Consider the following 24,224-nt stretch of genomic DNA (forward strand, 5'->3'; position numbering starts at 1 on the left):
AAGAGAATCGGTATCTTTGAAGCAATGATATCATTCCTTGATTTACTTTTCCCCCCATGGAAACATCATCTTAACATCTTATCATTTGTCTTTGTTTTTGTGTGACGCTGATTTGAGGCAAAATTTTATGCAGATTCTCATATTAATGTGTTCAATTGTGACACAAAGAAAGAATGTAACAAGCACAGTGTAAACAACAAGAAATATGGACTGCCTGTTAGTGACCGAGTTGCATATCGGACTGCTGAAATTCTGTTATTCATATAATGTTGAAGTCTGACAAATCCTACAAAATCTCACTCTCATATTACATTTTTGGAATAATAAAATAAAGTTGAGTATTTTTTGATCAGACCTCTTAAAATCATTCATCTCCTTCGTTGTAGTTTTCAAAAGAAAATTGTCTATAACTCCATATTTTTCTATATTTTTATTCACTATTTGACCCAATACTTTCTTCTTTTTGTAGTTTGACATTCTGTTTTCCATTTTGTGGTTAAAGCTGAGAAATTGTGCACCAGAAGGAGTGACATGTGACCATACTTTTAGTTGTGTTAAGTTATTTCTTACTTTGTAATTTACTTTGCAGGTGAACTTCGACACATAACAAAACTAAAACCATGGGGACTGCTGGAAGTTCTTACTGAAAAGTATGACTGGAACCGTGCAGATGCAGAAGCTTTTGCGAACTTTCTGAGCCCGATGTTAGCATTTGATCCCAACTTACGTGCTACAGCAGCCGAGTGTTTGGAACATCCATGGCTGAATTCATGAGAACAGCATGGCATGTTGAACCCCAGCTTCTCACTATTCTTTCCCGTACTCGTTGGTTCACTGTGGCATTTGTGCCAACCATCAGATCTGTTCTCTAGCCTGTCATATAGAGTCTTCAGAACTCTTTATATCACAGTCTCCTCCTACAAATGGAGATGATATCAAGTCCAACAGTGAAGATAATGAACTCTCCACTCCTCGTGAGAGAGGAGAGAGGAGTTGTGCTATATAAATGTAATATTTTTGTAGACATAATAATAATAATAATAATAATGCTGGCAAGTGACAAAAGGGGGGGAACGATATTTTGGTGCCGAATTGTGATATTTAGGAGACATTGTGTCTTGGTAATGAAAAATATTTGAAGTTCCATATAGCTTGTTACACATTAGTTATACAGACAGGGTACATTACAGTAGTGGTGGCATTAGTAATAAATAAATATTTGTTGTATGTACCATCTCATCCTATCAGAAAAATACATGTACCAAATCGGGTCAGTATTATGCAACAAGAACCAAAATACAGTTGAAAAATCATTAGACATCATTCATACAAATTTCCATGTATGTAAGTGTGTGTGTGCGTGCATGTGTGAGTGTGTAGGTTTGTAAGTGTTGTGTGTATGCGTGCATATGTGATAACTTTATAAGATATTTTTACAGTGGAGTTAAATTTGATGTCTTCAAAGTTATTGTTGACAAGAAACATTATTACCTGAATATTTTATCTTCATTCTTTTCAGGGACAAAGTTTATATTTAAAATATATTCCTTTCTGAAGTATTAATTTAAAACAAATAAACCTTGTTGTCTGATGATGGTCGTTAAATAAAAACTGTAGAATTATCATTATCGCCATCATCATCATCAACCTCGTCATTATCATCACGACCTTCATCGTCATCATCATAGTTGAAGGTTACGTGGTATTTTACAGTTTCACTCCATATTCTTACTAGTCTTTCTGTGCTTCTTCTTTTGGGCTAATATTTAAGATTTTTTTCAGTTTGTCTGCTTTCATTCCTCCATTGTCTTCTTTCCAGTTCAGTAATTTTGAAATTAGTTCATTTTCAGTTTGTATAAAATTATTGTTATTCCTTTTGTGATATAAGAGCACAAACCCAGCGGTTTTTCTCGTGAATTTAATTTCTGTTGATTGAAATATTTTTATTTGCCTTTTTGATTATCCAAGCCTCCCTTCCTTATACTTCCGAGTGCTCTGTAAATATTTGCTCTTGTATGTTGTTTACTGGTGACAGTTCGATAATTTTATTTATGGTTCCTTGGGTGTTAATTTTGAAAAATGTGATGATGCTTCGTTTTCATTTTTATATTAAAAGTGAAAATAAGTAATTAAAATGTTTGCTCAATTTAATAGTTTGCTATTCTTAGAGATTTTATTTTCAATGGAATTTTTTCACAAAAATATCATAATTTTAGTTTTTTCCGTAGATACTAACATCTGAAAATTCTGACAAGTTTTGTTTATATTGCACTAAAATTCCTATTCCGTTTTGGTGACAATTGTATGGTCATCTGCAAACAACAATGTTTCTAAAGTCAATTTCTCTTCATTGGTAGTATCCTTCTCTCCAGTGTTGGAAGGCCACAGTCTTGCCTAATTTGCTTTGGTGATTGTTAACTGAATTACAGTTCTCTTTTGTTTGGTAGCAGAATATTAATTAACCATGTGGAATCTTAATTTTATGTCATTATTTACATCTTAATGATTGTTACTTTTCTTTTCCATTTCCTTTTATTTTACTTGCTCATTATTTTAATATTTTGCTTTTATAAATTCTATGAAAATATTAATAATAATTGATCTGTATTATCAATTAGTGGTAAGGAAATAATCGGAATGACTGTCTTCATTTCTTACAATACCTTTCAATTGCTTTACACATTGTATATGTTTGTTCATTCGTGTATTCGACAGAGAGTAAATTTTGTTCCACTTTAAAAAATGTAGTATCTTCTGTTTCCAGATATAAAAAGTCATTCAGCACCACTTTTCTTGAATCTCAAAATGTTTTCTAATTCTATGATCATAGTAATTGTAGTAAATGAGTTACACCAATTCCTCCAAATATATTTTATGCTTTGAAATTGGGGTCTACATATTTGTACCATACCTCGAAAAGAGATATGAAGTGTACCATATATGCGATATATTTGCAAGGAGCTTGAATAGGGACGGAATTCCACAATTTATTCTGAGATATAGACGAGAGGGCAGAAGAAATCAAGGAAGTAATCGTCTCCAGGATGACTGAAGCCAGAATGATTCATATGGTACTCAGTTCCATGATAGTTTGATGATGATGATGATGATGATGATGATGATGATGATGATGATGATGATGATGATGATGATGATATGTTGTCTGTAATGTATATTATTATATCCATATTGAAATAATTCAACAGATTATCTACTGATTTTAAAATATACTTATTCAGAATTCTATATATTTGGCATGTCACATTTTATCAGTTTAGAGTGTAAACCTGCTAACTACCAAAAAGAAAATTTTACAAGGGAAGCAAAAAAACTTAGTTTAAATTAACTCTGAAGCTTTAGGACCAAATCCAAAGCACAGGTGGTATTTTTACCTGTACTTTAGATTTGGTTTTGAAGTTTCAGAGTTAATTTAAACTTCGTTTTTTGCTTGCCTTGTAAAATTTCCTTTTTTGGTAGTTAGCAGGTTTACACTCTAATACAATTTTCAGTAAACTTCTAAGATGAATTGTAACCGAAATTTCATATCTTAAGATGTACTGTAGGTCAAGTGAAGTTATTTGACTTGCTTGGTATTTACATATCTACATAATGATAATTGAAGGAATTACAATGTTGCCTCAGTTAAGATTTATTTTATATGTATTATATTATTTTGTTTTCACTTCGAAAAGAGTAATTCTCTGTTTTTTTACCGTACATTATGGCTACAGTACTGATGGACGAATGCATCTGTATACTTGCAATTTAGTGAGAATGATTGTCTTCAGCATTAATGTACATATTATTGTGTGATGACGTGGAGGTAGATGATGCAGTTGCCAGTAACTAATCACTATTTAGTAATATTCCATATATCAGTTAAAGGAGGACTAAACTTTGAAATGTCTAACATTACATACATTTTTAAGATCTCTGACATAATACACCATAGCATTATGGTTGTCCATATGACTATGTAACTTTCTTTACTGGAAGATTCTCAGTAATATTGACCTCTCTGTTTCACGTATTTTCAATTTCCTTCTGTTCTTCAGAGATTTAAATCATCAACATGAGAGCTGTTTTCTTATGTAGAATTTATTGATTAATTCTCTGTAAAGCCGAAACATTGCTGAGTTGCAACCTCGCATATAGGTGATCCTGTACTACTTCACACAGTAATATTGTATTTAATAGTAGTTAATTTTAGTTGTCTCAGATCTTCTTAACTAAAGGCATAAAAACCGTGTGCTTTGATTTGGGAAACGAAATATAAAGTAAAGTAAATGACAGGTCCAATATTGTAGAAAATTTCGTACATTTGGTGAAAACAAATTCATTCACATTTTTCACTGGAACATATAATGTGATGTCTTTCTTTAGTTCATTGTATGCAGCAATTTAACATGAAAATTTCTCGTAAGTAGCACATTCATAATCACAATCGTCATCATTACACTTCACAGAGTGTAGTTCCACTTATATTTGGTGCATTACAAGTAATATCTGAGATCTAAAGCTTTGGTACATAATACTCCTGGGGGGGGGGGGGAATGCGTAACTTAAATAACGTCATCGTCATCATCATCATCATCATCCGTCATTTTTACTGTCGTTTCTGTGCCTGTGTATACAGCAGAGACCTGCACAACTGCCCAGCCCATGGGATGGAATCAAAGCATCGAACCCAAGCCTCCTCTTCTATCAGTTACTTACTCATTGAGTTTTTGTGGGCTTGTGCTTGCGTGTACGATTCGATCAAAGATCAGCTACTGTTTCAAACATTTTTGTTTTTGATTTCTGTTTTTCAAGATGAGTTCAAATAATGGTGCATTGCAAAGAAAATACAGTCTCTGTGATGAAGGTTTCCCGGGCTGAGATGCCATGGTCTACTACTGGTAGACTGGTAGAATGGTAGACCACGGCATCTCAGCCCAGAAAACCTTCATCACAGACACCGGCTGTGAAAGCACACATTCTAAAATACAGTCTCTCTAGAGAAAAGGTAGTGAAGGATAAAATCGCTGTTAGATAGTTTAAAACAACAGAGTCAGATGGAAATTAAAAATGTACCATTGGGAGAGTTTTTAAATCTGTGTTCGACAGCAGTGGAAAATAATTTAATTTCGTATGTTGTCTGGTATGCGGGGAACTGTATGCTCACGCCACACACGAAGCGAAAGCACAACCAATGCACGCAAGCGGAAAAGCAGTAGAATTCAACCAACCGGTGATGTCAGGGCAGTGCTGAGCAGTGCGGTGGGCTTCAAAACCCAGTGTGATGGGCTATGAAGTGGCCGCGTCAAGCAATGTTGGTCTTGGGTGGGCTGGGCTGCTGATGCGTGTGGGCTAGCAGTGCTGAGCTGCGAGCTACTATGCATTACTCTGCTGTACAGACAGTCTCACACACACACACCACAGATATATATATCACATATTCCTTTGCTTATATATAGAAACAAAGGAATCATCTTTTGATGTTGAGATGGTGCCAGGATATTTGCACAAGATTACGACGATATTTTACAAACAGAAATTCTCCAGAAGTAGTGTATAATGACGTACATTTGATCAAATCGTGAAGCATATACATTGGTAAATATAAGAATCTTAAATACCTTGCCATCAAAGAAGAAGACTCTTGATTGGCTCATTTTCAAAAAAGATTTTATGGCAAGTAAATAGCTTATAAATAATATTTAAGTTCGTGTACTGCAGCGGAAAGAGCTGGTGATTTTGTAAGTTTTTCAAGCGTTAGTCCTCCTTTAAAAGTAGTTTCGTTTTCATTACTGGCCTTTGCTATTTTGTCAATTTTTTTCATATTTCATAACATTGCCACTTCTTTGAAAGATTTGCAATATAAGTTTTATACTTTAACAATAATGTTTAGGATACTTAATTAGAAGGTATGAGTATGGATGTAACATTAATAGAAAAAGGAAGCAATTTGTATCATTGTTACATTATAGAATAACACAGTCTCTGATCTCTGTGTAGATGTCAATGTTGCATATGACTCAATTTCCAAGTGATGATTCTTACATATCGTACAACTAATTAAATTGTAGGAAATAATTTATTCTTGGAATAATAAATAACTTGCAACAGCAAGACTTCCATTATTTGAAAGATCAGACAGACGTCTTTCTCTGAAACAGGGTGCCTGTTCAGTAAGTTGAATGAATCTGACGCATTATTCATTTCAGCTGGCATGAATTTTTCAGCATCTGGCAGAAGAAAGGTGTTACTCTTCTTCAGTCTGTATTGTAATAACTTTGATTTGATTAAGTTTTTCCTGTTTAAAAGTTTTCAGTACTCTCACAAGTCAAGTGTGTTACATTTTTCTGATGTGGTACTAGTCTCTTGCGTTGCCTTCTATTCACCATTCATTCCATTTTGCATAGATAAATCTCCGCCTATTTTTTTTTTTTTTTTTTTTTGTATACCAGTAACATCATCTTTTCATTTGCCATTTTCTTCAGGTCTTTGTACACATTTCAAGATGTCTAAAATGAGAATAAATCATATACAGGAATACATTCAAATTACAAGTGCCTTTAAAGAGTGCCATTATTTATGAAGATGGACCACTCATACACAATCACTTGATTTGCTTCATTAAATTTGTAGGCACTAGTGATGGTAACAACAAATATTTTTGGCATGACTTCTCTGGTAATCTCGAAATACTCCTTGCCTTTTGACTGTAACTCCAGTAGCTCAGAAATAGTGTCTGTGCGCAGAAATTAAGTAAAAAAATTGTTTGTGGTTCGAAACCTGAGGAAGTCGAAGATGTTTCTTTTTTTTTATTTTATTTTATTTTTAATAATGTATGTTGAAGTTAAGCTGCAAGTAAATTTTAATGTTTAAAAGTCGCGTTCTCTTTGGGTAAGTGTTGTCAAGCAGTGCTTGAACTCCAATTCAGTAGGGTATTGGTGATGAGTTCTAATGATTGGCACTAGCATTTCGGTAAGTTTTGAGCATATGATTGTTTTATATAGAAAATATCTCAAATATTGAATTACATCAGTAATGGCTATTACCATTTTCGTATAGCTCAGCAATCTCTGAAAAAGTGATAATTAGCATATTTTTTGCATTTGTAACTTGTTCAAATAAAATTATTGTAAGAAAAATTTCATGCACTCATTATGTTCCGGAATGCTGTACCACCAACTTTAATTAAGTAGACAAATTTTACTTATGCGGCCGGGTAGCTCAGTTGGTAGAGCAGCTGGCTACGGACTGTAAGGTCCGGGGTTCGATCCCAGGTGGTGACAGGACTTTTTCTCGTTGCCAAACTTTCAGAACGGCCCCGAGGTTCACTCAGCCTCCTATAAAATTGAGTACCGGGTCTTTCCCGGGGGTAAAAGGTGGTCAGAGCGTGGTGCCGACCACACCACCTCATTCTAGTGCCGAGGTCATGGAAAGCATGGGGCTCTACCTCCATGCCCCCCCAAGTGTCTTCATGGCATGTTACGGGGATACCTTTACCTTTTTTTTATATGAAAAAAATAATAAATCATTGTCGAAATTTAACACTTAGACCCTTATTCAGACTCACTATGAAAATTAAATTACAGAGAAACGTAACTTATGTAACCACATACAAAAAATCACAATACAGAATAGTAGTAACAAGAACAAATTGATATTTCAGTAACAAAAACAAAAAGCATATAAAAAGGAAAAAGAATATCGATCGGTCTTTGACCTTTTTTTGGAATATGAATGAACAAAGTAACACTATATTGTCAATTATAAATTCACTCAGACTTGTATGTCATCCTAGCATACCAGTACAAACTTAAATTTATACTGCCTGTATGTGAAAATATAGAACAGTAATAACAAAAACGAAAGGGATATCACAAGAAAAGAAGGAAAAAAAAGACGAATTTTTGGCTTTGAGCGTGTGTTAGAACAAACTTGAATTAAAACCTTTACATTTGAGAGTGACAGTGAATTCCTCCTGGTGCTAATAATTTGCCCAGCAGGTCCCTAAGTAGCCAGCACGCACACATAATAACCAGCATTCTGCTTGAGTGGGTACCATAAAACTTGCCTTTTTGAATGATGAGTCCAAACATGTCACCTAGGGTTATGACTTTTTCACGTTTTGCAAAATAATTGATTTCCTATACCATAAATTGATGAACTTTTGCTAAAAAATAATGGAAAAAGTTTTAATTCTGTTTAGTTATTAAAAAAAGTCACCCCAACACGAATTTTTCTAAAATCGTATATAAGTAATGTAAGCAAGTAGTAGCTCTGTGACACAGTTAAAGAATCTATTAAACTTACAGAAGAAATGAAGAAAACACTACACTTAGAAAGGTGGGCATTACATTTTGATGGTAAACGTATTGAAGGCCAAGAATTCTAGTGTTGAAGAATGAACAAAGGCAAATTAAGTTAAATGCACTAGATTTATCGAACAGAAAAGCGGATACTATTGTCAAAGAAATAACAGTTGTTCTCGATAAATACAAACTATGGAAGAATATAAAGATGATTGTTATGGACACTACGAATGTGAACACAGGAAGAGAGAAGTGGACTGTTGTTCAGTTACGAAGACTGTTTACTGAAAAGAAACTGGAAGAACCACAATTCATAGGTTGTCAACATCATGTTCTTGACCGAGTGGTTTGGATAATAATGGATGATGAATTTGGAAAAAACAGCAAATCGTCCAATATCGAATATCCATTCATCCCGGAAATTTCAGGGAACTACGAACAGCTCAAGATTAATTTCAAAAATGGTAAAGAAGAGATTACTGAAAAAGCAGAATAGTGTGATGATATGAAATTTCTATTTTGTTATCTCGAGTTTTCCGCCTTTTTGAAGAAAGTGGAAGACTTTCGCAAGTGAAGTTTTAGAAAATACCTAATTTAAGTAATGCAAGATGGAATTCCCGAGCAATACTAGCTCTTTTGGCATTTAATCTTGTACCAGATAAAAGAGACTTGCTACTTGAAATTTGTAGATTCATCTCTTACAGACAGGCGGACCATTGGTTTGCTGACCAAATGTACAGTGCAACTGATTATCAGAAGCTATGTAGCAGCTTGCAGGGTCATGAAAAGGCATTGAAATCTGTGAAAATGTTTCGGAATCAAGAACCATCGAGACTGGAAATTCCCAGAAAAAATCACTGCAGAATGGGCAATCAAGTGCTTTCAAGATCTTTATGACGTCTGTAAAAAAGAGGAACTTCAGTTTAGATTTATTTTGTCTAACAAAACATAATAATTGTATATTATGCTGTAATTATGGTAAATGCTGCACAATGTTTTTTTGTTATATAGCTATTCATATTTGTAGAATGCATATTATGTGAGTTTGTAATTTTGTATGTTTTTTAATTCCTTATGCTATGCTATAGCAATAAACAGTGCTTCAAAAACTGAATACATACTATACAATTACATCATTAGAGTTGAAAAATGACTCTTTTAAAATATTCTGATTTTCTTACCCTATAAGCATATACGGTAATATTGAATTTTCGGTTTGGGGTGACCTTTTTCAGAAACTCAACCAAATTAACACCTTTTTCATTACTTATAAGCAAAAGTTCGATTTATGATACAGGAACATGTGGTTACAAAAAAGTCGTAACCCTAATGTCACCCCTTCCACAGTGGACCAGGACTTGTTGGTGAAGAAGCATGAACGTACGGATTCCCCAAGAGCTGAAGAAATAGTTTGCCAAGTTCCGTGGTCATTTTTCTAGCCAAAACATTCTGTTTGAATCGTCAACCTGTGCACAAAGGAAATAATATGAGATGCTGCCACATATGATTGCCACAGTAACAGTAAATGATGCCATAATTTCAAATGCACCCTCTTCACCTGGAAGTGGTCATGTTGCATTGAATATTTCAGAGAGAACGATCACCAACTTGTTCTTATCGTCCAGCAAGTAGCATATCATCTTAAATTTGCTGTTCTACCTGGTGGGGACATGCTGCACGAGTTGCAGTAATTAATTGGCCTTTTAGCCTCTCGTTTGTGATATTACTTTGAAAAAAGTTACAATTTAAACTCCCATTCATCTAGCACCCACGGTATGTCTTCCTTCAAGCACTGATATATTCAGATAAGCTGGATTCAGATACATAATGTGCTGTGAATGTTATGTGATTTTCTTGTTCATTACAAGTAAAGCACTTAATTGTCAGCACAACACTTTTTACTTGCATCACTTTGGTTTTCATTTTTTCCCAGACATTTCGGTAAAGGTCGGTGAGAAATAACTTGAAGCCATGTACAAGAAGATAAACAAAATAGATCATCAGATAATAATTTTTGTAATACTTAAACTAAAATTATCTAAATAAAAACATTGCGTGCATTACAAAAGCAGGAATATTGACATTTGTTCTGACATAGTAACATGTATCTTGGTTTCAGAAATTTGACAGTCTTGGAACCCAGGATCTTGAAACACATGATTTAGTTACGAAGTTTACTAGTAATCGGTCTGATTCTGTCTATTTAGTACTGTTTTAACTGTAAATTGGTTGTTCTTGTTGCAATTCATTCAGATTACTTTCAGCGCATTGCAGCTCACTTGCTTGAATTAGCTTTAATGATCAGTAAATTTGAGATTCCGCCACTTTTTTTGTAAGTCAAACTGCACAGTTTGCACCATGCCACTTTGTCGTTATTTTCGAAAAACTTCCAGTTGTTTTTTTTTTATAGAAATTTATTGCAGTATAGTAACTTTAATATTTTCCAGTTTATGGTTACAACCAAAACACAGCAGTGTCAGATCCTTTGCTTCACATTACCTTCGTTTCTCCTCCATGCTCCTGTGGTAGTACTGGAAATCTCCAGTGGAGTGCTTCAGTCACAACTTCTGATAGCCAAGCAGCACAACTAGGCATTGAAATAACTACATTGATTGTAATCTGAATGTAAAATCTTTGCACGCCATTCCTTTGGCCCTTCTGTTAAGATTTCGATATCTCATGTAAATAATTTGAATGTAAAAATCACAGTTACTGCCAATATAAATTAATACTCAATCAGAATGAAACTTACGTGGATATATCAGTGTTCAGGAACTAACTGAAGTTTATTGGTTGAAAAATCACGTGAGAGTGTATGCATGGTAGCACTCTAAACTGGGCCACCTCCATTAATCATTACATAGTTTCAAGAATAGCAGTCCTGTTACAAATGAGCATAATTTTTTACTACTCCTCTTAACATAACTTGTTAACAACTTCATGTAGTCACATGACTTGAACAGTTTACAGTTTCCTATTAAAGGCACCTCATTGCAAGAATTGATTTTAATAGATTTTACGTAGGAGTAATTATTATAATGCCGAAATATTAATTAGACAGTTTACAAATTTATTTGGAAGCCAGTTGCAAGAATTTATCTTCATAAATTTCTCAGTCAGCAATATTGAATTAGCATTTGCATTATTGTGACAGTATAAAGTATTTAAACCAGTTACATTATAGTTTTATTAGCATTGAAGTGTAATTTTCAGTTGTATGTGTTGGGGTTTGTTTGCAGTACATTTCTCCAAATCTTTATGCCACTCTCTCAAAACTTCTTTTATGTACTGTTCCATTTGTCTCCGTAATTCTCGAGTTATTTACTTTGCTGTGTATTGAAAGTAGTTAGGTTGATTTAAGTTTAAATGTGCTCCCTCATTCCTGTCTTTTTCAATTATTTTGTATGTGTCGTAGGCAGAGATGTGTTATTTATTCTTGGGAGTTTCGTTAGAATCATATTTAGTATTTTGTGAGGTCCTCTTCTTATATTTTTTATTTACAGTTATTTCATTTTCGGCTAAATATGATTTCTCCACTGCACATTTATGTTTCATTGGTATTGGAATAGCTTAGCTTATATTTCGTTTTTTTTTTTTTAATTAAGATTGACACATGATTACCAGAGTTATGCCTTGTCGAGGCGTGTATAAATCTCTAAGGACGTTTTATTTTTGTCACATTCTTTCAACAGAATTCGCGAAGAATTCACTTGTGGAATTTCTCTCGATAGTATAAAAATTCAACCGGTTGATGCTTGTGGATCATGGTTATAAGTTGTATTCAAAGATATAAAAATTGCAGGTGGCAACTTGAAGTTGAGTCAAGATGAATAGAGGGCAGCTAGATTAATGTCATTCGAAAATTCATGCCAGTTTTGAAAGATATATTGCAAAAACATTAAGACTTGGAGATGAGTAAACGTTAAATTTAGGATGAAAGTGAAGTAGGTGAGAAGAAAGGATACTTTCTCAGTCTCTAACCGAACATGTCAAATATTGTAAAATTTACCTAAATTGATAGAAGAGCAGAGGTTAGTAACGTATAAATAAAAGTAATTGTCCTAAGTAATATATATTTTGGTATTTTGTATTTTACTATCCTGTTGCATTTACTGCCCAAGCAATACATACCATTGCACACTAGCCACCAAAGATAAAACAAGAAATGGAGTCGAATTATCTTCATATTCGGTAATATAAAATGAGAGCACATTTGATATCTTGCTTCCATATTACTTTAGTTATTGAAATGATCAACATCACGCTGCAGTGTGTATTTGACCTAATATTGTTTTCGTCTTTTGCATGTTCACTACCTGTGTTGTGATCTTGTGAGTAGCAGTGAACACATCCGTGCCAACTCGTAATTCTGAATAGGATAACATCAAATCAGTGACGATACATTTCCTGAATGAAACTTGTATGACAGTGTTTGGTGGGAAAGGATACAGTACAATGAGTACAGGGGTTTGCAACAGACAATGGAATTCTTAAAACTGAAATGCTATTTCCCTTGCAGTTGACAAATTTGTACTTTTCTTATATCAACTTGTGATTGCTTATCTACATGATGAAGCAAGTGAAGGCATTTATCTTATCTATGGACAAATTGGACAGTGACAGTAATGTAAATCATGTCCGATGTGCACACCTGCCCAAACCTGGTCACCAACTCCAAGCCGACATGTTCCAAGATGCATATTTATAGTCCAGAGAGAGTTGCATTCCCAGAGAGACATTTTTCATCCTATCTCTGTCTGCTCTTTGGTCTCTAAGTATTTGCTTGGATAATGTCTTTTTACAAATATTCAGGCTAAAAATAAATAGTGTTAATAAATGCACCATGCTAGTTATTTTTTTCCCTTGCTAATCTCCAAACTTTACATAATGTTCCTTGTCCACTCACACAACTTTCCTAAGATCTGTGTTGCAAAGGTTTAAAGAAGAAAGTTTTTATACAGTCATTTGACATATTTAAATTAGAGATTCCCTAAAGACAAATACAGCAGATAATAATTTTGCTGGAAAGAGTCGGTGAAGAAAGAATAATGCTGAAACTAACGAGGAAGAGAAAAAGTCATTGGCTGGGTCACTGGCTGAGAAGAAACTGCCTATTGAAGGATGCACTGGAAGGAATGGTGAACAAGAGAAAAGTTCGAGGCAGAAGAAGATGTCAGATGATAGACAACATTAAGATTTATCGATTGTATGCGGAGACTTAAAGGAAGGCAGAAAATAAGAAAGATTGGGGAATGCTGGGTTTGCAGTGAAAGACCTGCACTTGGGCAGGAAACTATGAATGAATGAATATAAATCAGATATAATATTGCATATTAACCAGTGTATTCAAGGAAATCTGCAAATAATTTGTAATTAATTGAAGTGATCAGGGTTTATAGTGGATATGAGTCCTTAGCATGAACTCATTTGTCTGTTCTAATGTGGTTAATTCGACGGCGTCTTGCACAGAAGGACAACCAATAAAAACTTAAAATATTTTACTTTATCTGTATTTCGAAATAATTTTCTCCTCTGAGTTGAACTTAATTTATGAGATATTTCGTATGTAAACTTGAAAGAATTTCTCTATCCTGTTGGAAAATTATATGATTTGGTTTCTTTTTCCAGAATGATTGTCTCAAATTCCATTCCATTGTGGCTATAGACTTCTATATTTGAGTCAAATTAGTGTTTATGTTACGTGCTTAGAAGGGATTATATGTTGGTAAAAAAGACTTTATGCTTTTATGCAGTTACATTGTTAAAATATCCACTGCAAAATTTATTCCTGCTATTCATTCCTGAAAACTTAACTTTTCAATTAATCAATTGACAAATTAAGAGGGTGCTTAAAAAAAATAAGGTAACAAGAGCTCTCATGGACAAACTTTATTTCAAGGCAGATATACTGATACACAATAGTAGGGCACTGGTACGCATTACTTTTCATCATAGTCACCATGCTTGTCCAAACACTTGTTCCAATGGTAGACCAAGACATTGATGCCAGCATAGAAGAAATCTGCATCAAGTCCCTGAAGCCACGTCATGATGGCTTGCTGAACACCCATATCGATGTTGAATTGCATACCACCCAGGTGCTTCTTCAATGGTCGAAAGGGATGGAAATCACTGGATTCCAGGTCGGGGCTGTAGGGAGGATGGACCAGTACCTCCCACTGAAAGCGCTGTAACAATTCACGCGTGTCTGTAGTGTCTAATGTTGTCATTGTCCTGTCTATAATATAAACTGAAAAGGAAGAAAATACTGCTCCTGATTAATGGTAGCATTACTTCTTGATATTTCAATATTGGCATTGTTGAAATTACAGTCAAGTGATATGAAATAAAACACTATGCCGACTTCAGCCTATCTGAGTACGAAACTAGTGGACCCAGGTTCGAGCCCTGCTTGTAACAAATTGCCTCAACCAATTCGAAGCAAATGCTGGGAAGTTTTCAGTGTTAGACCCCAGGGCTCATTTCGCTATCATTACTTCAATGAACCTACGAACTTAAACAATCATCCCTACCAAAAGAATAGTAAGCTGTCCCTTTCATGCCTCTACAAGACAAATTACTACTCAGCAACTCACTTAGTGTAGACTAAATACATTTTTGTTTGAAATAGTGTCACAATCCAATATTATTTTATAGTTTATACCATAATGTTGTTTTTACAACATAGATTTACAATATTTTAATTTCTTTGATCCCTATAATCTGGAGTTGTAACTAACATATTTTTTGAATAGTGATTAAAAAGTTAGTTTCACAAGGTTCTATGTGCACTTACACCTTTGTAACTTTCCTGAAGCGTCAAATTTAAAGTTACAAGGTTCTAACTGCATTTTCGCTCTCTCAGATTCTACAATTTAAAGAAGGATTTTTCAAAGAGAACTCATAAAAACTACTTTCCATTATTATCTTAGAAGGTATGTAAAATATTTTTGAAAAATATTCATAAATAAAAAAGTTACATTATAATGAAACTTTAAACTCAATTTTCCCAGAATAATGGTTTTTGCAGTTAGAACCTTGTCAAACCAAGCTAGCGATATCTCATTTGTGGAATGGAAGCACTATAATGTTTCTTTTGTAACAGTCTGTAGGCCCTACTCATGTGTTAAACGTCTGCAGTTGTTCAGGCCACCACTTGGAGATATACGTATGAATAACATACTACACAGCAATGCAGAAAAAAGAAGAGTGATCCCGGTATAATGCGTAAACTTAAAGACGAGATTAAATAAAATAATTAGAGTTTACATTTCATAATATATCTTCAGGAAGGTAAGCTCATATAAAAAAGTTTCTGTTAGCACTGTTACGTAGTTTTACTGATGAATGCATGTGTTTCTGTACCCATTTGCAATGTGAATAAATACCACTGTGGAGTAACAGGATTTCTGATGGTGAAACGAACGGGCCTGGGTTCGAGTCCTGGTTGGGACAAGTTACTTGGTTGAGATTTTTTTCGGGGTTTTCCCTCAACCCATTACGAGCAAATGCTGGGTAACTTTCTGTGCTGAACCCTGGACTCATTTTGCTGACATTATCACCTTCATTTCATTCTATATACCGGTAGCATTTGAAAAAGCGTCGTAAAATAACCGATTAAAAATATATTGTATTAAATATTGATCTAATACTAAAGGTACTCGTCCACGGAGCTAGTTTTCTGTCCATTGCAATGAATTTCCAGCGCAAGGTCGCTATTGCATCATGTAAACTGCACAGCAAGCTGCTAGATTGCAGAAGCTATGAGGAAAAAGCGCACAAATGAATTCTGGCATGCAATACGATCCTTGCGCCGTGTATATAGCGATAAGGAAAGTCTGGTGCTACCTCCTTCTGGCGTGATCAGGTTAGATATTATTACAGCTGGCGCAGCAAGTCTTCTGTACGGTGCTAGATATTCCATTGTTTTTATTGAAGAAAAACTGCAGAAGAAATAGAAAATATCGTAAGTATTGATATAAATGATAACATATATTGCAATATTTGGAACAACTGGATAATACGCACGGCAGACCAATATCGATAGTCGACTCTACTCGCTGGCCACTAGTCACCGGGCCGTACCGAGCCGTATCAAACAAAATATAATCGAAATGGTGGAAGTCAAATTCGCGACTATATTCTTAAATAATTCACTCCATTAGTCAAGTTCAAGGTTTTATGTAGTACAACGGCGGTTTTTTGAATGCATTAAAAGAAAATGAAGATGTAATAAGATAATAAACTAGGTTATCACAAGGAAATTAACAGGATAAAGGTGTGTTTCACGGAATACAATTAAAATGACGGAAAGTAAATTTCAGGTTAATGTTCGCCAAAGCGTAAAGTACGTAATTATGACGGCGTTGCTGTTTTATTTCTGGCCTATAGAAAAATACTTAGCCTTTTACGAAAAAAAATTTAAGGACCATGAAATTATTCACCGCTTTCATTATAGGCCTATTATTTTTTAACCAAAGCTAATCTAACCTAACCTAACCTATCCTAACTTAACCTATCCTAACCCAACCTAATTTATTCTAAACTAACCTAACCCAACCTAACCTATCCTAACCTAACCTATCCTAACCTAACCTATCCTAATCTAACCCAACCTATCCTATCCTAACCTATCCTAACCTAATCTATCCTAACCTAACCTATCCTAACCCAACCTAACCTATCCTAACCTAACCCAACCTAACCTATCCTATCCTAACCCAACCTAACCTATCCTAACCTAACCTTACCCAACCCAACCAAACTTAACCTAACCCAACCTAACCTAACCTTCTCCCATTCCTCGACCTCATATCACTTATCACATGCGGCTCGCGACAGGATATTGCCTGTCTGCGCATGCGCGGACTTGGCTAATAAAAACCTAAACTAACCAAACCTAACCTTCGTATATCCAAGGTCTGTAACCGGAACAAGAAGGGATCTCAATCATTTAATCTTCAATGTACACGCGAAAATAATTTCAAGGATCACGCTTCCACTGCATGAGAGGTCCGCGCATGCGCTACAGCAAAACTGTTTCTGTCGCGAGCCTCTCATCTAAGCCACTCGTCATAATTTACCCGCAATATTTGCGCAAATACACCTTGTACCTAACAGTGGTGCTTAACATTTAATAAAAAAAAACAAATATAGCAAAACTGTTTTGTCTCGAAACTCTCATCTAAGTCATGTAATAAGTTTCAAACAATTATAAAATACGATAATTTGGTCCAGGGAGCATCCGTTTTTGATGCAAAGATAATTCGTTTGGCTTGTTTCTTAAATGAAATTACGAAATGGCGTTCCTGTGCTTAAGTCACGTAATCTACTTGCAATATATTTGCGCAAATATACCTTGTAGCTAACAGTGGTGCTATCTCTCAGTAATGTTCAGAACGAAGGAGGCACAGAAAGAAAAGAAACAAATTTCTCTCTCTAATGAGGCCACACACCAACATCGTGTTCTTATGTTGGCGAGATTGTGTATTTAGTAAAATTTGGCGCTAAACGTAACGGCACGGTTCAATGATACCGTGGGAATTCTCCAGTATAGCGCAATATTTATATAATGTAGGACCTAAATCTTCATTTATTACAATATATATATATATATATATATATATATATATATATATATATATATATATATATATATATATATATATATATATATATATAAGTATAAGCACACACACACTGTGTGCTTTAAAAGTGTCGCATATTTTTATAGGAGGTGGTAGTATAGGTCGAAAATAGTAACAAAGTTTCTATAAACATGTGTCCGGAAGCAAATATCTGTTGAGATATCATTGCTGCCAATTCAAAATCTGCTATGTGGTTTTTCACAAATTTTACAGGAGAGACAAAAAACATTTTATTTAAAAAAAAATGAGAGTATTTCCTCTGTACATTTTTATTTATGTAAAGTAAGTTAATACACATCATATTACAAAAAATTATAAATCTAATATTATTTCCGTGGACACGATAGTTTTTTTTAATCTATTTTAATCCACATAGCAGATTTGGTTTGTCAGATCTGCCACATAGCAGGCGTATTTCGTGTATTGAATATTGCACTCAAGCATATATTAAAGCATTTATTTATTAATTTATGCATTTAAAATTAATTAAAACCAATTAATTATTACATATTTATTTTTTTAAATTATAACACGTTTATTTAATAATTTGAAATTGGAGTTTGGCAATAATTATTCATGTAATCGCATGATTGACTTGAATTTTTTTCTATGTGCATAAAAATAACATTGGTGTATATTAAAGGAAAGCTCTTCACAAAATTACGTCCATCTTTGCATAAATTCAAAAATCCAATTTTGCCTTTTCCCTTGTTTCGAACAATTAAAATGAAACTGGTCAGATTATTGTTCAGATCAGACCGACTACTCTAACAGAAGAGAATCGAAGAAAGGGTGATATTCTAATGGCATTGCGGACGTCTGTCTCTGTAGATGAGAATATCTATTTATCTTTGCTTATCCTTCGTGGATAAATCTACAGAGGTGATCTATTAGTCGCATATCCTTTGCTTGGTCTTTTCAATCATGAAGGTAGATATTACAAGGCACGAATATCTGTCATCAACTTTTTTACCAAATCTAATTGAAACAAAATTATTTCCCTGGCTCTCGTAATTCTAGAAAAATCGATGGTCTACTTATATTACATAATAAGGCTGTTTTTGTCGTGTTACTCTCATCCTACTGACATAATTTCCAGGACTGTAGATGGGATGTTTAAATACATCAAATATGGAATGTACACTGTCACCCTCCATCATTGTATGACCAGATTCCAGTACAAGTCGTTCAATTAAGGTTTTCTTCTTCACTGAAGGTTTGACAGCTCACTTGATAACAACTTGTTTGGATTCTGGTAGTTGCAGCCATCAGAAATTAACACTATTTCTTCATATTTTTAATCTAGGTTACTGATGAAATGAGTTATGCATGAAACAAACTCATTTGAGTCGACATCTCCTTCCCTCTCATGCCATACATACAAAAATACTTCCCAATGATTAAGAAAATTAATCGTAAAATCATGAGCCTGCATTTTCTGGGAATAATAAATTCTAGAAATTAATAGTTTTGGATAAAGAAGTACACTTTGGAGATTCATGGTAATAACCAATTTCTTGGCACTGGCATCACCTTTAGCTTTTTTTTTTTTTGTTTCTCTGGTTTCTCGACTTCTTCCTCTATATTGAAGATATTGTTTTTCACTTACAGCTCCTACTTTATACTAAAACATTTATCGCATTCATCTTTGCTTAGTTTGTGTATTGAGATCATCAAATTTTCACAAATGTATTCCTAGAAGCAATATTTCCTTCCTCATTTCCTTTACACCATTCATTATATAACTTGTGCGTGTGGAATTATGAAGAAAAGGTAGCTTCAATATAGATTCTGCTAGTATTACTTCTACAGTAATGACTTGATACTTTAAGTAGTACTTTCAACCATTTCAGAACTGACTCTGACTTTTCTTTATTCTTCTTCATTGTCACTATTCTTGCCTTGATGATCATCTTCATCTGCTTGCACCAGCACATCATTTATTATCCATCTTCTGGAAGTATCTCTACTCAGATCAAGAGTATTTAGAAAAAAAGATTCCTACAAAATGTCATCTTGATGCAATCTTTATTGTGCATAAAACAGTCGTGGGTTTTCCTACTTCAACATTATCGCCTTCCTCTATCTCCTTTTATAAGGCTGGCCCCATTACAGGTGCATGTTTTGCATCCCATGATTTCATACTCCTGAATTCTTCAAATTGTTTTTTTTCGAACTCGTCTTTCAAGCATTCTTCCGCTTGTACTCTTTTCTGCTTATAATTTTTTTCGGATAAAAATTCTGGACCATTCACTGGAAGTTCATTTTCTTTAGTAGAGATTTCTTCACTGGGTGATACCATTATTCTCATTGCCATTGTCTCCAATTATTAGATTATTCTCTGTCACGATGAATTTTCTTCATCTCTTGTATAATTGACATTTTCTTCATCAATGCTGAATTTAGAATCTCTATTTTCTCTCTCTTGCATTCCTGTTGCTTTCCGTTGCAGCCGGTTCATCAAGCGAAAAGCTATATAAATTTTAAATGGTTCTTGGCGACTCTTCCTCTTCGTTTACGTTATCTAATGCTATTTGGATTTCAGATTCTTCATTCATCCTTTCACTTCCAATTTGACCGCTAGAACTATCAGGTAGCATATCACTCTTTTCTTGATTTACTCTTTCTGTAATTAATGCACATTGTGAAAGCTTAGAAAGTGATTCCAAGAGAAAAGGAAAATCTATATTCCAGTCAGTAACAACAAATCTTGACTAATGACTCGAACGGCTGATGATGATGTTTCACTACGATTATCCTCGTTATATCTTACAGGTTGTCCTTCCGAAATATGGTAGAAATATTCCGAAATATGGTAGAAATACAGAGTACTCACTTTGATCTTTTACATAAAAGCGCTTTTATATTTGACGCTTTTGTTTTACACTAAAAGCACGATTTTAAGATCAGACGCTAAAAATGGATACTGTATAAAATTAAATAGGCTTTAATGTCTTTTATAAACAAATTAATAAGCATACTGGACTATATAATTCACCCTGTAAACTCTATTTCAGACACTTGTCCACCATGTATCTCGCTCTTGAAACATCCCTGTACATTATTTATTGATGCTCCTACAGGTTTAAGGAGTAATAGCTTACTATTACGGCAGACGTATTGGTTACTATTCATTATAATTTCTGTTGTATTATTTAACTGTATTCCTTACCTTTATGGAAAATTATTGTACATCCTACTCAGATATTTGGAACACAGTTACGGTCCTTCACAAGCAACAAGTATAAAAAAAGGATTTAATTTATGTGTCATTCTTGGTTAATATACGTTATGAGACGCAAAACACTTTAAACATAATTAATACAATTTTATATTAAAAGACCTGTCCCGAAAATCTCTATATTTGCACACTTTATTTTAAAAAATCTAGTTCCCACTTATGGGACTCTATGGGATTATTCCCTCAGTCTGGCAACATGCTCAATTATCGCTTTAACAGAGCAAAATGAAATTCTTGATCTCGCATAGCATCAAGAAATGTAATACAAATGTAGTAGGCAGAAAGAAAAATCTGCTATGTGGAAGGTCAATCCACATGGCAGATATGCGCTTTCAACAACTAGTGCATATACGAATATGCTATGTGGGCACTTTCACATAGCAGATTTTCTTTTACCTGCAAACACATAGCAGATGTGGGAATCGTGATTTACGCCCTTATGATCGACTTTAGGTACATAATTGATATGTGAAACGATGCAGGATTAAATAACCTGTTATGTGGTACCAAAATCTTAAAATCCACAATTTCTCCACATAGCAGGTTTTGACTTGACAGCGACGATATGCAAGACAAGACGGCATCGGTCGATTCCATTTTAGTCATGTTTCATTCATTTATGCTGCCATACAGGCCCAGCAGCTTGTGTGTGATCTGTGCCAATGACGTTATAGTTACCTACGGTCCAACGTCATTGGTATGGTCTGTGCAGCTATTGGTGTTTAGGCTTGTGTGCACCACAGTCTAATACATACAGTCGCGCAACTCATACGTATAAAATATGCGAACATTTGACAACTGGCGCGACAATAGCGCAGGCAAGTTAAATGTGTGTAGAGTACATATAACTCAGTAGAGAAGGGATACTGTGTAGTTTATTTGATACGAGGCGCATCCAGAAAGTAAGTTTCCCTATTTTTTTTTAATAAAAGAACACACACTTTCAGGAAAACATTTATTGGCAACAGGTACAGCAATGTTTCACCTATTTTTCAACATATCCACCATCAGAATTGAGACACTTGTCGTTCGTATCGTGGGATCAACTTTTGTATCCCTCTTTCGTAGAACTCTGCCGCCTGTGAATGGAACCAGCGTGTGACAGACGTCTTCAGCTCTTCGTCGTTGCCAAAATGCTCACCGGAGGACAGGAATTTCTTGAGGTGCAAGAAAACGTGAAAATCACTGGGAGCAAGATCATGACTGTAGGGTGGATGATTAAACAACTCCCAGCCAAATTCCGTCAAAACAGCTGCTGTGTGCCGAGCCATATGTGGACGAGCATTATCATGGAAGAGCACAACACCTGCAGTAAGCATTCCATGCCTCTTGTTTTGAATGGCACGTCGCAATTTTTGCAGTGTTTCACAGTAACGGTCAGCGTTCACTGTTTCACCTCTTGGAAGGAAGTCAATGAGCAGAATGCCCTTCCTGTCCCAGAACACCGTGCACATCACTTTCCGTACCGACAGCGTCTGTTTGAATTTTGTCCTGACCGGAGATCCGCTATGCCGCCAATGCATTGACTGCTGCTTGGTTTCCGGGGTGAAGTGCGAAATCCAAGTCTCATTGCCCGTGACGATCCTGTCGAGGAACTCGTCGCCGTCATCGTGATACAGTTGCAGAAATGTCAGTGCTGCTCCTAAACGTTGCATTTTGTGTTCGGGTGTCAGGTTTTTCGGCACCCACCTGGCACACACTTTTTTGAACAGCAGGTGCTTAGTGACAATCTCATGCAACAAGGATCGCGATATCTGCGGAAAATGGCTGCTCAGCTCCGTAATCGTGAAGCAACTGTTCTCCATGATGCACTGACGCACCAGCTCAACACGATCATCATTGATGAGGGACGGTCGCCCACTGCGCTCTTCATCATGGACACTTTGACGACCTTCGGAAAACTGCCTACACCAGCGACGCACCATCTCATGGTGTTCGGCCCATAGACCTGACAGAGCTGCTGATGAATTTCAATTGGCGCAATGCTTTGTGCATTAAAGAACTTTATCACCGACCGAACGTCACAGGCGGCGGGAGGAGGAATAAGAGCTTCCATTTCGGACAACTGCTGCCATGCTACTGGCACCAGGTGGGACCTGTCTGTCTGGCATAAGATTGATACGTCATAGATCTGTTACGCATGCGCAATTGACACGGCTAATTACGTTTACTTTCAAGGGGAAAAAATCGGGAAACTTACTTTCTGGATGCGCCTCGTATTTTTAAGCCATACAGTAACTGTATATGGATTGTATTAATTTTATTTTAGAAGCCTACAAGACATTTACATCCAGTAATTGGGATGCCAAGTAACGTAAGTGTAACATTCCACAGAAGTTTCTTGCTTTCAGCATCCATACACTCTTCAAAATGAAGTGAACACAATGTGATATTGTTGTAGGCCACAGCAACAGGAATTTTTTTAACATGTAAAATAACTGATCTCCGGCCTCTTCCCAGAGCGACACCCAGCTCTCCTGTTTTTTTTTTCTTCGAACTTCATCGTGTTCCTCAAGCTGGTGTGGAAAGAGGGCTTCTCTGTAGTCCTTTCATCCAGCTCCGGGAAGAGATGGTTGAAGAAATCGCTGTTGCTGTGGCAGACAATGCTGCACACAACCGCCTCTCATCAAGCAGTGCGCGAGATGTGTCATGGCACCTGAACATTCCGTAGTCCACTGTTCGGTAGGTGCTTCGAACCATTCTGAAATGGTATCCGTATAGGATTCACGTCTCACAGCAGCTGACATTACAGAACGCACAAGAACGTGTTGAGTTCTCTCTTCGCTTCCTCGCAAGGATTGAAGTTGACGAGACCTGGCCTTGGAATGTCCTGTGGAGCGACGAAGCACATTTTTATCTAACAGGTGAGGTGAACATACAGAATTGTCGAGTATGGTAATCTTCGCCTCCAGTCAATGTGTATGAAGTTCCTCTACATAGTGAACGTGTCACTGTGTGGTGTGGTTTCACGGCCAGTTTCATCATTGGTCCAGTGCTCTTTCAAGAGGTTGATGCTCAAGGTCTAAAAACGTG

The 24,224-nt window shown here is 35.4% G+C and overlaps 1 protein-coding gene across 4 annotated transcripts in view; it reads left to right on the plus strand.

Moving 5' to 3' along the window:
* Window positions 1-6,111, plus strand: part of LOC138707417 (SRSF protein kinase 3-like) — a 179,955-nt gene extending 173,844 nt beyond the window's left edge. For all 4 annotated transcript variants that reach the window (XM_069836809.1, XM_069836810.1, XM_069836808.1 and 1 more), the window contains one exon: window positions 590-6,111. In XM_069836809.1, coding sequence (XP_069692910.1) covers window positions 590-774 — 185 coding nt within the window. In that variant the 3' untranslated portion in view covers window positions 775-6,111. The remainder of the gene's footprint in view (window positions 1-589) is intronic.
* The last annotated feature ends 18,113 nt before the right edge of the window (window positions 6,112-24,224 follow it).

Source organism: Periplaneta americana, chromosome 10, assembly GCF_040183065.1.
Source record: "Periplaneta americana isolate PAMFEO1 chromosome 10, P.americana_PAMFEO1_priV1, whole genome shotgun sequence".
In the NCBI taxonomy this organism is placed as follows: Eukaryota; Metazoa; Arthropoda; class Insecta; order Blattodea; family Blattidae; genus Periplaneta; species Periplaneta americana.